Source organism: Haemaphysalis longicornis, unplaced genomic scaffold, assembly GCF_048455015.1.
Source record: "Haemaphysalis longicornis isolate Haplotype H1 unplaced genomic scaffold, Haemaphysalis longicornis Haplotype H1 scaffold_1, whole genome shotgun sequence".
Classification (NCBI taxonomy): domain Eukaryota; kingdom Metazoa; phylum Arthropoda; class Arachnida; order Ixodida; family Ixodidae; genus Haemaphysalis; species Haemaphysalis longicornis.
The window spans coordinates 458284842-458302057 of NW_027526203.1; the positions used below are offsets into that span (position 1 = coordinate 458284842).

Sequence of the window (17216 nt, forward strand, 5' to 3'; positions counted from 1 at the left end):
TACGCAGTCCCCTCAACGTACATAAGCGGCGGAGCGCGCGTTCGGAATTCAGTCAAGGGCGTCTTCGCTTGGCTTTCGCTTGACGTGACGCTTTGCTTGACTCGAGTAGATGCGACGCATTTACTCGAGTTCCCCCCGTGGGAAGATGCGGGCGGCTTTTTTTTTTGGTCAACTTCGAGCGTAAGTGTGAGAGGGCCCAGTTTAGCCGAGACTCATGGCCGCAAAAGCTGCTTACGCTTTTGCCAGGTGAGGCATTCGATGTGATGGCCTGCTTGCCAAAGGAGAAGGCGGAGGACTACGGAAAGTCAAGTAGAGCCTCCTGCGTAAGTACAGGCTGTCAGCAGAGGCATTTCGCCAGAAGTTCCGTGAAGCCGAGAAAGCTAGGGGCGAGTCGTACTCGGAGTTCGCCTACAAGCTGAGGGCAAACATGGAAGAGTGGCTCAAAGAGGCAAAGGCTTTCGGAGAGCACGACAAGGTAGTTGAGGGCTTCGGTCTTGAGCAGTTTTACCGCCGACTACCGGAGAACCTGAGACTCTGGGTACAAGATAGGCCAGGGGTAAATACTGTGGATCAGGCAGCTCAACTAGCCGACGAGTTCGTCGCACGTCGAGGTGCATAGGGGCCGAAAGACTGCCAAAAAGAGTTCAGGCCGAGGCCTGATAAGTCAGGGCCGAAAGGCAGAGCTCCCCAGGAAGACGGTGGAGCAAGGGAAGTCGTTGTCGTGGATAGAGAAACTGGCCACGATAACGAAAAGAGAGCAGCAGACGCTGAGGAGCAGCGCAGAAAGAAAGCTTTTGAAGCGCGCAGACAGGCTGCGTGTTACAACTGCGGCGAGACGGGACATTCCGCTGCCAGTTGTAAGAAAGGAAAACTCGTCTTTCACGTACTAGATCAGCGTGAGGATAGCAGGCAGTTTCTGGAGCCGTACGTACGTGAGCTTGTCGTCAACGGTAAACCGTGTCGAGTTCTTCGCGACTCCGCGGCGACGGTAGACATGGTCCACCCTTTGTACGTTGAACCGGATCAGCTAACGGGGCAGTGTGTTTGGGTGAAGCCAGCCGTAGGAGCACAAAACGTGCGCCTGCCGATTGCTAAGGTCAGCATCGGAGTTCCGTTTGGTGAACTTGTGACGCAGGCAGCAGTATCCCCTCAACTTCTTCCGGAGTACAAGTACCTATTCTCGAACAGGTCGGATGAGCTGTTAAGCGACAAGGGGTACAATTTCGAGAAACTGCCGAGGAAAGAACCAGCTGGGCTCGCTGCGGAGCGCTCATGTAACGTTAGTGTCGCCACCTCTGTGAGGAATGGCGAAACTCAGACAGAAAGCGATGATTGGGCATTTCGGGAGGCTCACGACAGAGGGCAATGTAAGTCCACTGAGAGCGGAAATGTGTCTGTGTTGGCTTCAGAGATCTCGGCAGGGTGTTAAGATGGTTCAAATTCGCGGGAGGCCTTGAGAGCGGCTACCGGTCTGAACATGAACATTTCGCGAGATAGCGAGGTTTCGCTGGAGTGCGTAAACCATGAGGTGACCGAGATGCCACACGAGTCCGCTGAAACGGAGGTTGTTCCTTCGGACGGTAGTGCAGAAACGAGCGACGTGGTGGGAAAGCCTGCAGTCGAGGCAGCCAACGGTTTGCAGGGTTCAGTTGGGAGTCATGACGATCTCGCCACTGAGCAAGCCGATTCCGTCCTGCCACCTGCTTAGGTAACCAACCTCGAGCAACGGCCAGCCGAGCTCGTAGAGATTCAGGTGTCACGGGCGGCTGAGCCGTCTTTTGAGACAGGGCAGCCTGGTTGTAGTGTAGTTCTGGCAGTGAGGAAGGAGAACGGGAACACGCTTCGGTCTTCGCGTGCCGAGGCTGTCGCTGAAAGCGCGAGGGATGACGAGGTAGTGACTGTTGGGAACTACAAGGTGTCTAAAGAGTTCGTCGTGCCCGTTTCATTCCCAGCTGATGCTCCCGATGATAGGCCAACATCGGCTGAGCTAGTTGAGGTTCCGGTGTCGCCTGTGGCTGAGCCGAAGTCGGGAACCGACCAGCCTAGAGGAGAGAACGCAAACGCGTTCCGATGTTCGCTTGCCGAACGCGTTCGCGAAAAGGCGAGCAACGAGGAGAGAGAAAAAACTTCCGCGCGTAATTGTGGCGCGTGTTTCAGTGCGGGCAAAGCCGTGAGCTGGCCTCGCGCCAAGGGAACGCCGCCTCCAGGAGTGCGCGCCTAACGTATGAACGGTGGAAAATCCCGCTCGCTCCTCCGCGCGCTCGACTGTTCTCTAAAGGAACGGCCGGTGTCCTCTCACGCGGTCGCAGTCGTTTTCAGAGAGCAGCCACACCTAAAGTGCGGTACAAAAAGAGAAAAGCTCGGGGCAATGACGAGAGCTCAAATCGCAGCTCTCTGCGCGAGAAGTGGCCTGTAGACGCCTGACTTTCTCTATTGCATTGTTTTTCCTGAAGCAGGTTTCGCCATTTACGATTACGTTTCCTTTTGTGGGACATTTCCAATCACGCTAAATGTCACCTTTCAAGTTTGTGCACTTGTCTAAAGTACTGCTGGGCTAAAATTTAACTAGTGTAGTTAGTTATTAGCGTATTTTTTCGCAACTAAAAGCCTGGTAGAGCTTCAGTGTGGATTTGTCTTCGCACTTGCCGGCGATGCGGTTGTGTCTTCCTGTGTTGTTCTGTTGCTTGCCTGACCAAGCCAGAGACGTTCTTGGGGAGCCACTACTCGTCTGGTGACCGGCCCTGTGAAGCTCCAGCACGGTGTCGTGCAGCCCAGGCCTGGAGTCGAGCGTCTGCCGAGCACTTCACTTCGAAAGCATCCCTCCGGACAACGGTTGAAGACCCTTATCCATCGGGATCTCGGACCCCCGGCGGAGAAACTGTTACGAATCGGCCAGCGCCGCCGTACTTTCCCGCATCACTCTTCGGCTGTGCGGCGAAGCCACTGCGTGCGCCTTTCAGCCGTCAGGCGCCAGCATGTTCATTCAAGTTTCGACGAGCCGGGCCAGACGCCTCGCTTTCAACGCGTTTCAAACTTCGACGGTTGCCGGCCCGGCGAGGCACGTTTCAACGCGTTTCAAGGACATAGAGGCCCCGTCGATCGCAGAGGAGTCCTCCTCTCTCCCCTCTCTCGAACTCAACGTGCGCCGAGGCTACCGACTGTCACGAACTCTGGAAAGAGCGTTGTGTGTGTCTGTGACGTTCGTGGCGTGTTGCCGCTTGTTGGCGTTTTGACCGTTACGGCTTTTGGGTATAAATAGAAGCCGCCCAAGCGCTGTAACTCATTCCTGTTTGAGCAGCGAATCCATGCTGTCGCTCTGCTCGAGTCCTGTATTGTAACCTCGCCCGTCGGGGCATTGTTTTTTTTTGGCTTCGGCTTACCTCTCACTATGAAGTAAACAGTTACGTTAGCCTACGGCTTTTGGACTTCACGGCTGCAACAGCGGCTGGCCGCTCGCATCATACACGCTACCACTCGTATGTCGGAGGCCACGGAGCTCGGATCGGGTGCCCCCACTCGGTCGCAACAACTGGTGTCAGCGCTGGGATGGCACGGTTGCAACAAGGGCGACGTTGAGATTGGGAGCGGGGTCCAAGCGGCGGGGACGAACTTCAAAACTACCCCTACGTTTTTCGAGGCTTGAGTTTTGGTTATGCATCGGACGTGAATCGCAGAGGTGAAACCCACGAAGCCCTAGTTCACGGTAAAGGCAGCGGTGGTATGGTTTTGGTAGGTTTCGCCAGAGTGGACGCAGAGCGGACGGTTATCAGCTGTCCTTCATACATTAGTTTTCCGGCAACTACGTTGCTGTTGTCGGGCGGCTGGTAGTGAGGAGCGACAAAACCATGCTCGAAAGCGACTGCAGTACAAACGCTCATTGCCCTCCTCCTGGGCAGTCATCATGAGGGAAATGGAAGCGCCTGGAAGTCCACAACACCTTCCGGAGCTCTTCTCGCAACACGTCCCGACCAATCTTTCTGATGCATCTCTGGTCCGCGAGATTTGTGTGACGAAAAAGCTCAGCTCGCTGGGACCGCGGTGATTTTGTAATAGTGATCACTGCTCTCTGCGAAAGATCGCTTGATGCTCGTATACCTTCCGTCCCGAGTCCATCGACTGCTGTCAACGTATTCGCACTGTACGCGCCGGCATGAGCAAACTGGTAGGGCTGGCCGGAAAAGTAAGGCACGTGTCAAGAAAGCAGCCTTCCCCGTGGCCTATACAGAATTACGATGCCTACAGTACTTTTTAGTGCGGGCGAGGATACTGGCGCCAGAAGAAAGCGAGGAGGTGCAGCTTTGAGTTCAATATTAAGATATTGAAAGGGACAAGTGAGGTAGCTTTTTGTCAGCCCATATGGCACTTCAAGAAGTAGTGTTCTAGGGATCCTGATTGATTAAAATGCAGACCCGCTCAAGTAAAAGTGCGATTTTAGGCAGGCGCCATCGCAGGCCTGTGAGAGACACCTCACATCGGCCAGAAAGTCTACCCGGGACAGCGTTGGTTTTCCCATTGGTCGGGGTAACCGAAAGCGAGTCGCATGTTACGCACATGTGAATTACTTAGGCCTCCAAGAGCCCTCACTACAACTTCACCGGTGCTGGGCAGGTCTGCGTGTGTGTGCTACTCCGCTAGGGTTTTGCATTGCAGCATCTCGTATAATGTTTTGTCTTGTGCTTTTCGCCTTCCTTTGGGCGTCGTGAGGCACACATTCTTGGGAACTGGGCTAAAGTCAGTGAGGAAATCCAGACGGGTGGCGTTTTCGTGGGCGCTTCACCGTCTTGGATTAGGGTGAGTTTGAGCCGGGATAGAATGGCGCTTCCTGCGGGTGTTTTGCCGAGTCTACTTGGGACCTCAAGTCACACTACTAGGGGGGAAGAAATGATTCTGGACATTACTAAGTACTAAGTTGGGTTAGTTGGTTTCAGCTGATCATGCTAGAAGACAGTGCGAAGGCGTGTATGGTGAGAAAAACAAACTGGAGCACTGTGACCCAGAAATGCCTCCTGAAGAGGGCTCGGGCCGCCAGCCGAAGCAACGACATACCGGACTAGGGTACAATTCTACCGGGCGGGTGCCCAAACATCAGCACCTAACGCCTATCTAATAAAAGTTCAATCAATCAATCAATCAATCAATCAATCAATCAATCAATCAATCAATCAATCAATCAATCAATCAATCAATCAATCAATCAATCAATTAATTAATCAGTCAGTCAGTCAGTGAATCGATTAAGTAATCAATCAATCAATCAGTTTAGTGAGGGCATGTGGCTATCCATCTGGCCATCACCTAGCACCTACATCGTCAGACTCTCAAGGCTCCTACCGGTCTCCTCCCGGTCTTATTTGCCGAGGCCTCATTACATCCTAGGTGCTCCCCCTCCCCCACCCCCAATGACCACATGAAGGGAAGCAGATCATCAGCATCATCCGGACTCCATCCCGTACTGAGATCGAAGCGAGAGGTAGTGCCTGAACCTCCAACTGGGCACGCAAACAAGCCGCAGCAACGCCGCACATCTACCACACCTCGTCATACTCTTCACTAGGATCAACAAGTCAGGTGGCGCCTGCTCCAGACCAACACCTCCCCTACTATACCTGCTCCACCTCCAGCTATACCCCTCACCCACATTCCCCGACGCTCGTCAAGCCGAGGCACCATATCACCCAAAGCTCGATCAAAACATGACGCTGCAGCACACCTACTAGACCACAGAAGAGATAAAGCTTGAGCCGGTAGGTACATAACTTTGAGAGCAGAGGACCGAAAGCAGTGCTGCTTTCCCTTGTTCCTTGTCCCCTACCCCTTCTTCTTTCTTCCTTGTTGTTTTTGGTGGTCGACCAGCATGTATAAAACTGGCGACCTGATGCAATAAATCATTTGGTTGTTAGTAAGCGCTTGTGTTAGTTTCGTCTTCGCTTAGTCCTGTTCATTGCGCTGCCTTCTATTCTCAATGCTAGACCACCTCGGCCCCTGGGAGATGCGGAGGTCAGCGCCATGGCTGGTAGACTTAGCGGATGAGGCCTACCAGACCAAGGGGATTCCGCAAACGTTTGCACCACCGCACGAACAACACCCGGCGTAATCGTTTACCGCTTTAATTACGCATTATACCCCTGCCTCCTACAGCATCCAGATCTTCCAGAAGATTCACAAATTTGTTGAGCGGACTGCCGGCATACCTAGGACTCAAACAATATGTTTAAGGGAGAAGCAGGTAGAGATGGACAGGCAATAAGAAAAACTGCATTTGACGTGGAGCTGGGGACGTTCTTGATGGCCAGAGTCGTGGCCAAAAGTTCTGCCTTGAGGTTGAGTGTATGATACACTAAATATGAATTCCTTCCTGCTAGCTGGAGCAGATGCCCATAGCTGCTTTATTTTCAGGTTGTGACCCTCCACAATGACGCCAACAACATGGTCAGGGAAATAGCAAGGTGTTGTTATAAGGAATCCTGAAGCCCGAGCCTGGGCAACAACTTTACTTCGCCCATGTTTTGCAAAAAAGTTGTTAGCGCGTACCTGCAGCATATTAATCCAGGGAGACAATTCTTCGATAAATAATCAATTGCTATTTCAGCGCGGAAAATTGCTGAAACCTTGCCTATAGAGGGGGATGCCATGCCTCGAGGCAGAGCGCACTGCCAGCGACAACCCTAGGCAAACAGAGGAGTAAACTAGCTAGATGAGTGTTCGCCCAGCAGACAAGGAGTCCTCAGTTTACCGGTAAGAGTGCTCAGAAAGAGTACACAGGCCAACTCTAGCAAGCCGAACATAGGCCTAGTACAAATTCAGCAGCGCCTTTCGACGCTTATATTATTTGCGTTGAATATGTCTCCTGAGACGACTTCGGGTTGTACACCTCTAAGCCAATAAAAAACAACAACTACTAGGTTCACAGTTCAAACCGTAAAGGAGGCCAAGGTGTTTCAATACAGGCACTCGTTTGATGGGCTGATTTATAGGTATATAAGCGAAATTGAAATATCGTGTTTCAGCAGAACAGTTACCACAGAATGAACGTACTTCAACATTTGAATCAGAGAGATTAAAGCCATCCGAACAGGATATTGAGATTATTTTGCGGGCGTTGGTAGAGAGACCGCAAATCTCTAGAAAGTACATGATCAACCCCATTATTCCCCTGATATCTGTGGCACAAGCATAAACGCCTTCCCACACCCCACCCTTCCCTCTTTCTCGTCTTGTAATAAATCGCATGTTTAAGAATACAAAGGAGGACTTATCCACAAAGATAATGCAGCTCTTATCGTCAAAACTCCCGCACAACGTTCACTAATCGTCTTTTATATTTCGTTTTTCTGCAGGCGATTGAATAAACGATTTAACACCCAAGTGAAAACCGCTGTTTTGTCCTTCACGTCGTTCACGCTGGGAAGAAAAATAAAGAACAATAACTTCAGAGCACAAATATAAAGAATTGAAACAGTAAAAGTGTATGATTTATCTCAAAGGTGCTACCGAAACGTTGAAACAATTTTGGCTCCTATCGTTCTGTCATCTTCTGTCACAATTTTGGCTGCTATCGTTCTCATTGTCCTCACTGAGACACCACATTCTTTCTTTCTTTTCTCTCTTGTTAGCATAAAATCATGAAAGGCTTGAACAAAAGCTTGCCGACGTGATTTGTGGGGTTCTCATTGTCAGTAACTTCGTTAGCCGCCTGACGCATAACACATGCGCTCCTGCATTTCCTGGAACCGTTAAGAAAGTGGTCGTGCTCTCTTTCATTGACGTGGTTGCTGAAGTTTGTACGCGTATTTGCTTAACATCGGCCCATTGTACAAGTAACTGGTTATTTCGTCACAATAAAACACGAGCAAATCGACGGCGACCCAGATGTGGCTGTAAATTTAATTAAGCTGAATTTATTGCGCGAGTTATTTTAATTAGGAAAACGTGCGCTGGCCACTCTCGTTCCAGCCTTTTCGAAGGCCGTTGCAACAATCAGAGCGCTATTCTAGTCTTCAATAAAGTATTCTTCCCCTCACTCCCTGCCTATCATTTTCTCACACACCCGCCCACCCATTCACACACACGCACATACAAACAGGCGCGCGCGCGCACACGCACGCACGCACCGTCAACATGTTAGGCGTCCTCCCACATTTGTGTACATCGTACCCGCTGCGGTCAAGCCACTCATCGGCTCCGCGAATATCGTTGCACCCTAGGGTTGAGGGAATAGCACTCAAGGGGCTTTCGTGCCGACTCTTCAGGCACGCGTGCTTACGAACGAACTGGCCTCCACTGGCGCGAAGCATGATCTACGGCAAAGAACCTGCAACTTACGACCCTCGCGCAAGGACTTCTAGGTCCTGGAAGATCGTCTGTGGCATTGATCTGCAGTCGCACTGCCTGAGCCATTGTGAACCGGGAAAAAAGGTGCTCTTTTGACGAACCCTTGCTTCAGCGCAGGCTCCTTGACGGATAGCCTCAAGGCACAACTGGTCGAAAGTGTGAACACTGTGCAACTGGCAAGAGCTACAGAGCTTACTTGGTATGATTAATTTTGTCTGCCGTTGTGTTCTTAATATGCCAACGGTTAGCTTCATTGCGTGAACTTCTGAAGAAAAATGCTTCGTTGGGTATGGGAGGACCGGCGCCAAGTAACCTTCAGGGCTCTCGGAGAGGCACTCGCCAGAGCTGCAATGCCCAGTGCCCTCAAAAATTCAAATTTATCTCACTATTTGTCAACACGATACGAAGTGAAAATGGCGATTTCATGATCCAAAACGACCACCCACTTAGCAGCAGAGGCATGCATAACGGTGAAAGGTCGCACGACCCCCTCAGTTTTCAAATGGCAGTGGAATTCGAACACGAGTAACTCGACGCGATACCCCCCCCCCACCCCTATTCACCCCCCACCCCTAAAAAAAGAAAAAAAGAAAGAAAACTCGTTTCCGTGCCCGCTCAGGCAGTCCAGCTCCTATATGTCTGAACTTGCAAAAACATCTTGTGAGAGTCAAGTACGCATCGGGAAAAGACCGCTTCATTACCGCTGCGTTATCCACATTACCGTACCATTCTAGACGAGCGTGAACTTGTTCCAGTCAATACCAACGCTTTAGTTTCAGTTTCAGACGGGTGCCTGAAACTTGTTCATCGGGTTTCTTTCCGCTAGATGCGGAAAGAGACCCGATGATACAGCTGCTTGGTCAATGCGCACGTGCACGTTGGCTCGACAGCAAGAGTGACGTCGCCCACGAGCCACACTAACGCAGCTACCACCTTATCCTTCCTCCCGAGGTGTGCGGGAATTTCCTTCGTTGCCTGAACGCTGCGGGTTCAAAAACACCCGCCCCCGCAGATTACACCTTTTTGCCGCACAGGAAACGGGGGCGAGGATGCAGTGCGTCCTTTCCAAAAATATCACGCGTTTCTAAGCCCGCTTAAGCGCCACTAATAAGCCCCGAAACAACGAGGGAGGTCATTGGCGCTGACGTTCGTTCCTGAGGCGGTGAATAGTATTTGGGTGCCATTGTTTTTCCTTCTTGAAAGTGAGGCGTCTGCGAAAGCTGCCTTTGGGGCTATCCTTGCAGCGCATAACTTTAGAAATCGGTCCTGCACCGATATTAGCCAACCGCGCAGCAGCCAGCAGCATCGGAGTTCGTCTGTATCCTGTGCGCACCAGCTTGTCTCATGTTGGCGGGACGAGCTGTCCATGAAAGATGTTGAGAACCTATCGAAGAAGTAGCCCTTCAGCTCACACTTCTACGATGCAGTGTTGGTTGGAAGGTCTTCAACCGCGTGACGCGTGGTTGAAGACCTTCGCGCAGCGGGTAATGCGCAGACAGGCCAGGAGCAGCCGGCGGCTTCCAGCCGACCACCTTAAAGGGGCCATGAAGACAAAATACAAGTTTGCTTTATTAGAAAGACTTCAGGTTCTATAGCGGCACCAGCGCTTGTCCGGAAGCAAACGATGTTTTATTCACTCGAAATTAATCAATTTAAGCTAAAATTTTGATTCTCGCGCCAAAACGTGTGCTCCAACGACGTTTGCAATGGCATCATAAGAACAGGTCTTTCAGCTAAACTTGGTGTGGAGCGGAGATTTGCTTACTGTTAGTCAACCTAGATGGTGCCACCACACCGCGGCAAGCCGTTTTCTGCCTTTGGTTTGTTTGTGACCGTATTTAAACCTGGTTTGTTTTTGTTCATGGAGAAAATAATCGTTTCGCGAAATATGGTGCTCGCTCGACAGATATGGTCACGTAAGACACCGTGGCTTGCGTCAATCGGGCAGTGTCGTCTGAGACAACCCCAAAGCACCACAGTGCTGTGCACCTAAACGAAGCACAGTGCGCGCAGTACCAACAAGAGTACGCATCGGTACTTCTACGTTTACGTGTGCTTTCGTAACTTCCACTGTTTGTCCCACCATTCTTACTGATATAAAAAGAATGTGCCCTAAATTTAAGCGCAAATAGCTCGTTCGGTATGCTTATAAGTTCTGCCTAATTTGCGTTTGCTTTTTCCGGCCTCCGCCAATCGCAGAGCTGGCTGGTATGACATCATAGGTTGTGTTGCGGCAAATGAGCGAGGGGGTCGCAAGGCCAATCCCTTTTTTCGTAATTATACAGCTTAATTGTGCGAAGTTTACGTTAAAAGTGGTGTCAGCATGATTCTAACGAGGCAATCTTTTGAATGAACCAAACTTGCATTTTGTCTTCATGGCCCCTTTAAGCCTTGCGTCGCAGCACCCAAAGACGGTGGCGACGCGACACGGGGCAGAAGCAACGCGCTGTCTTTAATATCACCAGAACCGCCAGAGGGTACCAGGGTCGCAGTGCACATTGCGTCAGAAAGAGCACAGTCTCCAACTGGAGTCATATAAAACGCTAGCAGTCCTCGGGTGCACGTGGTCGAAACAGAAGACGAAAGCCAACACGGGAACGTTTTAGACCATGCGCATTCGCAACACGAAGCAACTAAACCTTCGGGACTTTCGCCAGAACAGAACAACCACCGCGAAGATGGGAGCACCGTTCCCATAAAATGTAGCCTTGACAAAAAAAAAGAAAAAAAAGCACTTTCATGAATCAGCCTTAATAGCCAAATCAGACCTTGAATGAGTTGCATTCACCCTGGACGGGTATACCTTGAGAAATGTAGGGCAATTTAAATATTAGAACTTTCTTCAGCTCCCTGGTGATGTTAAAACACAGATCTCACATGTTTGCACATGTTGGCTTTGTTACGTCATAACACTGGAATTTTTTCACGAAGTTCTAGCTACTGATTATACAAAGCTCACTTTCGTTCAACGCTATACAACAGCGTCAAGGAACGGTTCCCTACACAGGGCGACAAGGAAGCTGTCCAACTTGTTTGAATGTGGGACCACTGGCAGCAACAGCGAGTAAAGAAAAGAAAACCTTGCGGCTCGATATGTTTCAGAAAAATTATAGGAGGCCCCAGCAACCGGACTAGCCTATAGCAATCGTTAGGATGTGATATGCTGCAACTGCAAAAAATTAATATGTACTACAAGCAAGTGGAATATAGCGTCAAACAGCCATTTTTCTTTGTGACTGAAGTCGAATCGCCTTGATAAGAGGCACAGAGTACGTGATGGAGACATTTATTGATGCTAATATTTTTCTAAAGGCAATTCGTGGTTGGAATGGCTTACCTTCCACTGAGAACATTGTTGACAAGGGAGCATTGTTTGAAGCGTTCCAACAGGTCGCCTCCCACTGTGTCCACTTTGTGACGTGAGCAAGAACTTAGACCACCTCACTTGCGAATGTTCGGGGCTCTCGGCTTCCAGAATGTCCCTTCTTCCTGAGCCATCCGCTGTCTGCAAGATTGGTATTATGAGACGTGTTGGGCCCCTGGTAGTGTCCCGAGCCCACCGAATGACCAAAGAATTTCCTAAAAAAATATAAAGAGCTCTGTGGAAGCCTGCGGATCATCGTAATCATCGTGGCCTTATGTTTTCATTATCATTAGGTTTTTCTCTTCAAGCCGTCTTTGCTAGGGTAACATCGCCAGTCATATTAAAAACCGTTCTCTCTCTCTCTCTCTCTCTCTCTCTCTCTCTCTCTCTCTCTCTCTCTCATGTGTATGTGCGTGCTCACACATACACTCACGCTTACACATTTCCCGCTATTCCTCTACCCACGCATTAATGGGCATCCTCGATTTACCAGTCCTGGACGGTCCACGGACAGTCCGAGGGCTGCGTTCGGGCCGGAGGTCCCATAGGAATACATGGGAAAATCGAGCACCGGATCGCGTCTCAGGCAGTCCGCGGACGATCCGGGACTGATAACTGAGGAGGCCCAATATGTATTTAGTAGGATGATGCGAGCATGTAGAGAACGTATCCTTCGATAGACAGTAGTTGAGAAAAAAGTGCAGCAAGTGATCCCATTCCGTGTTTGCCTGCGCGAAGCAGGAGTTTCTTCCCCTCGCAGTTTTCCCAGTACAGTTTAGCGTGAAAGAACGCAAGAACGCCGTCGAATTTCATTTTTATTTATCGTGTCACAGACATGAGCAGCGATACTGTCATTCATTTCACACGATCAGTGCGCCAAAATTGTGCATCGTTCCGTGGTTACGATGTGGGACGTGGTTGTGTATACGGATAGGATCAGTTTAGGCCACCGATGTCTATGAAATCGTAATAAGTGCAATTGTTTGCGTAAAGGCGCGACACCACGAATCGAAGTGGTGCATGTCGGAGCTGCGTTCAGCGCCAGCTGACACGTACAGAGCACTGAGAGAGGCAGCGCAGTTCTTGCTCACCACTTGTCCTGCCTTAGCGTCTAAACATCGTCTTTATGAGCGTAAGCGAAAAAACAAAAACGCCCCAGTGGCGAAGTTTTCTGCAAGGTAAAAACCCAGAAGTTTAAGCGAATCCGACGCATTCACTGCGGCGCATTGTGCTTTGGTGCATTATACGCAAATTCAAAATCTGAACAGCCACCTGGGAAAGAAACAACCACTCACATAAGGATCTAAATATATTTCACAATTTTCGGGCACCTTGTGTTCGCAACTAAGCGGTTGTCGTTTGTCAAATCTCAGTGAAGCTTTCGAGTGAAAAGTACTCCTTTAAATCAGAAATTCTTAGAGTAGCGCGCTGCTTCGTTTATTCTATAGCCGTAATTGACCCCCAGAGTTCTTTAAATTTTTTCAAGTTCATCCAAGGTAGCAGTATCAAAAGCAACACGGATAAGAAACTTGGGTCATGAACTCTACCAAAAGAAGTCACGCGGGGCATATTTGTTCGAAATGGACACGCCAACAAGCGTGTTTGCAGGAGCGAAACAGCACTGCTGGTAAACGGCGCTCACGCTACCCAGCGGAACTCTACGTACGCCAGGCCTGGCTCGCCTGGCCCGGAGGAATGATGCGAAATACCTGCAGGTCACCACGGCGGCCAGCGAACGCGAGCGCGGTCTCTCGTGGCGGGGATATCGCGCAAAGTGTGGCGTCCAGTTTTGCCGGGTGGCGACAGACCATCGCCTTGTCCAGCCGTGATTAGCCCGGTTTCGTGGATATACCGGAGCAATGCACACGCGTGTCTACATTAGGCCGGAATCCGGATAGCGGCGGCCGCTATTAATTCCGGATTGTGGGAAGCTGACGTAAGCAGGCACGCACAATGCTTGTCAGGCTCCGCCGAGCCGTGCTTCCCCGAAGCAGCCCGGTCGTCAAGCACAATCAGCCAGTGCCGTTTACCTTTGTTCCTGGCGCGCTCTTTCTTTTTCGCGCTGCCCTCCTCCGCCGCGCCTTCGCTGAACGGTGGCGGGGGAGGCGCCGTGCGCCCCCCACCTCGTGCTGGCCGGCCACGGAGCAGGGCACCACCAGTGCCCGCGGCTGCCCAGCACCGGAGTCAGTGCACGGCCGAGCTGTCCGCCCAGGGCTCGGCGGCGGCGAGGGCCACTCCTTTGCCCGCCGCCGGAGGGGAGGAGGGCCGCCGCGGGGAGAGGGCGCGCGCAGCGGGGCATGTTTCTTTTTCGATCGACAAATAAAATTTACGACCGGGGCTTGCATAAATAGATTCGTCTTTTCTTGTTTGACAAATCGCACCTGTGGGACTCCGATATCTGTGACGCGTCGTAGATTCATTTGCGTGCGCCCTGTGGGAACGGTGTGTATCCACGATATGCGATGCATCGTGAGGCAGCTCTTGTTCTCGTCCTCTTCGCGCTGAAGGTGAGCCCCTGCCGCTGCCACGTGCACGACATGGCCGCGTGCGGAACCCGCCCCGAAAATCAACCGCTAAAAGTGTCCGGATGCTAGCGTCCCATCCTGTTGTAGTGCCGAAGTAAGGGCGCCGCCGGGTCGCGTTTCCTTTCGAGCTTCGCGCGGCTCTCTTCCGCTTTACGCGCGACGATGGTATACTTGAACGTTAGCTGCCGCCAACTGGGGTTACGCTACGCTACGTCCAGTGCTTTGTGACCGCAACAGTGCATGGCCGCCCAGAACGCCCGCTGACAGCTTGGTCTAAAGTCGTTTGTAGTACTGCCGGCTCTTAACTGCGTGCCTGTCTGTACCTTGCCAAACGACTAGCGGCGTTGTTGCAGAAACGTATGTCTAGTTTGCATCTTCATGTCCACGAAATAAGCAAAGGTAAAGGCAGTTTCGCATACTTGCAGCGCAACTTTCCCTGGACACGCCAACGACTGGCCAGCAAACATGTGTAAATGGCACATCATATTAAATGCACCACGTATCGCTACAAATTGGAGCAATGTATGTTTTTTTCGTCTGTGAGAGAGAAAGTCATTTACAACTAGGAGTGTAGTGGTATATGTTCAGAACAGATTTCTTTTTTTTTTTTTTCGCCCCGTAGCACACTGATACCGCAACTAGCGCAGTATAGGAAGAGACAACAATGTAAGCAGCTCAGTCGTCGAGTGGGCTGTTTATTCCTTCCAAGTTGATGCGTCGAACGGGCCGCGCGCGCGACGGCGTCGTTCCCCGCCGCCGCTGTTGGTCACGTTCGTCGTCCGGTGCCCGGTAGCTCTCTGACCATCTGACCATCAGCTTCATTAGCGACTGGGCCAGGCATGACAAAGAGAGGCAGCGCCGCCCAGACGCGCACCCATCAGGCCGCACGAGTCGCACGAGTGGTTCCGCGAAGACTGATGTAATCAGATGCCTCGCTCCGAGGAGGGCGAGAGAGCTGCCGAGGGGGACGTCAAGGGTTCCGAAGCTCGTAAAGCAGAGAAACTGACACAAAGGGACCAGCTTTCCTAGAAGCCGGGCGCCGCAGGTGACAGGTCGGCCGAACAATGCGCGACCGCCGCACACGTTTCGATTGGCGTCATCCGCGAGCGACGCGAAATGGCTCATTGTGCGCGCGCTCCCCGGAACCGCAATGATGCGTCCAATGAGTACCAGGGGGCCCATTGGCGCGAAAAACTTCGCGCGCACTAAGTGGCCGTTTATCGTCCCTGCTGCGGATGGCACCACAATCGCGTACAAGTTCACTTCGTGACCGCTTACGAATCGATACCCTGTGTGTTTTGCTACTGCCGCCTGCGGTCTGCTTTGCCCCTACACTCGCGTCCTCGGTGTGCCAGTGCACTGACGTTTGTGCGCCGCCAACCAGCGTATTCGATTGGCAGTCGCTCGTGTCGACAGGCTTCACATTCGCTGGCACTGCGAGCATGCAAGTCTAAGCCTTGCCTGGCTGCAAAGCTCAGATAAAGACAGTTCTGCGTCAGAGGTGCCGCGGGAGACGTTGTGGACGCATAGTTCGATAGGGTAGCGCTAATGCAGCAAAACGGACGTGAAAGGTAGTGCGGAAACACATCTCGACGAATCTAGTGTTACTGAGCATTAGAATATGCGCGAAAATAACTGTCAGATAATCCGCAATATCAAAATTACGAAACAAAAACGATTATTGCGAAGCCAGATACCACTTCCCAAACCGCCACATTCCTCTCTTGTGAACCTGATATCAACAGCAAACTTGGCCCAATATTACGAGTCTCGTTCCATACGTAGATCAGCTTTGCTTCTTTCTCGCACGAAAGTGGACGCTTGCCGCAGTGCTCTGGGCATTTACGACTGGGCAAAAAAGGAGCCCCTCTGCACTGAGTCTTGCCAAGGCATTCCGTGGATGCGCCGTTGTTCTCACTGTATTGTTCCATCGGGTCATTGGTTGCTTTCGGCCTTTATGAATGTTTCCAAAAAAGAACGTTTATTGGGCTGTGTGAATATGTGGCTCTTTGAGGGCACTTGAGAGTAACGCCCACATCAAATGAAGGTGAACGAACGACACGAGAATAAAACCTAAGGATATGGATAGCCGCGCCCAAGACCCAGACCCGCCGGAAAGCTCCGGAGCAGGGCCTGGTCACGTGGCCATTTGAACGCGGCCGTTAAATTTGGTGCCGCTCGTTGAGGTGAGGAGGGCCTACCAGCTGGGCTGAACAGCTGACGCGAATACAACCGGCCGCCTGTGATGCGCGCGCGTCCCAACGGCATCCACGTCACGTCCACTGGCGTCACACCGAAGCAGAGACAACCGCGGCTCCCCTCCTCCTCCGAACGCGCCTATGAAGAACACTTGCACGCGGACCCTTCCATCCCCATCACGGTCATCATCATGCTGTTTTAGTTCTATAGAGACGATTCTTTTTGTGATTGCCGGGAGCTTTAGGCGGCTTTAGCTGTTTCCAGTCTCCTGGGACAAGCCTCTGCAAAGACACGGTGCCATTTTACAGCCGGCTTGCGCATGCGCAGTGGCACGTTACAGCCATTGGTGGGAGTCTTTTCTTCAATTTCTTTAATAACCGGATGGCGCATTGATAACGCACTTCTTTCAGGACCAAAGAGAGTCCGAATCCAGACAGGCCGATTTTTTCTTATGTGGCGACGAGTGTGTCGGTCAAGCGGGTCATTAAGCCATGTTGCACTGCCGTCAGAACTGAGCGGGTTGCTCTTCCGTGACGGCTTTCGGCATGAAATCTGGCTGGTGAAAAACATTTCATGTTAAAGCGCCATGGTTATTTCCCGTTCACTAACATATTATACGGCCCTAACAGTCACGCGAACGTGACAGGCGTTGAATATTGATCTCTTTGTGCTGGCGTACGCACGAGTTCACGGGTTTAATTTCCGGACACGAAGGCTGTATTTCTTACAGAGGCGAAATGGAAAACGGCGCCTATGCGTAAGAGACGTCAACGCACGTTAAATGCTGCTCCAGGTGG

The 17216-nt window shown here is 51.4% G+C and overlaps 1 protein-coding gene across 1 annotated transcript in view; it reads left to right on the forward strand.

Annotated features, from left to right (window-relative positions):
* The first annotated feature begins 14080 nt into the window (after nt 1–14080).
* Nucleotides 14081–17216, forward strand: part of LOC144156108 (uncharacterized) — a 121647-nt gene continuing 118511 nt past the window's right edge. Inside the window, exon 1 of the mRNA XM_077687928.1 lies at nt 14081–14202. Coding sequence (XP_077544054.1) covers nt 14158–14202 — 45 coding nt within the window. The 5' untranslated portion in view covers nt 14081–14157. The remainder of the gene's footprint in view (nt 14203–17216) is intronic.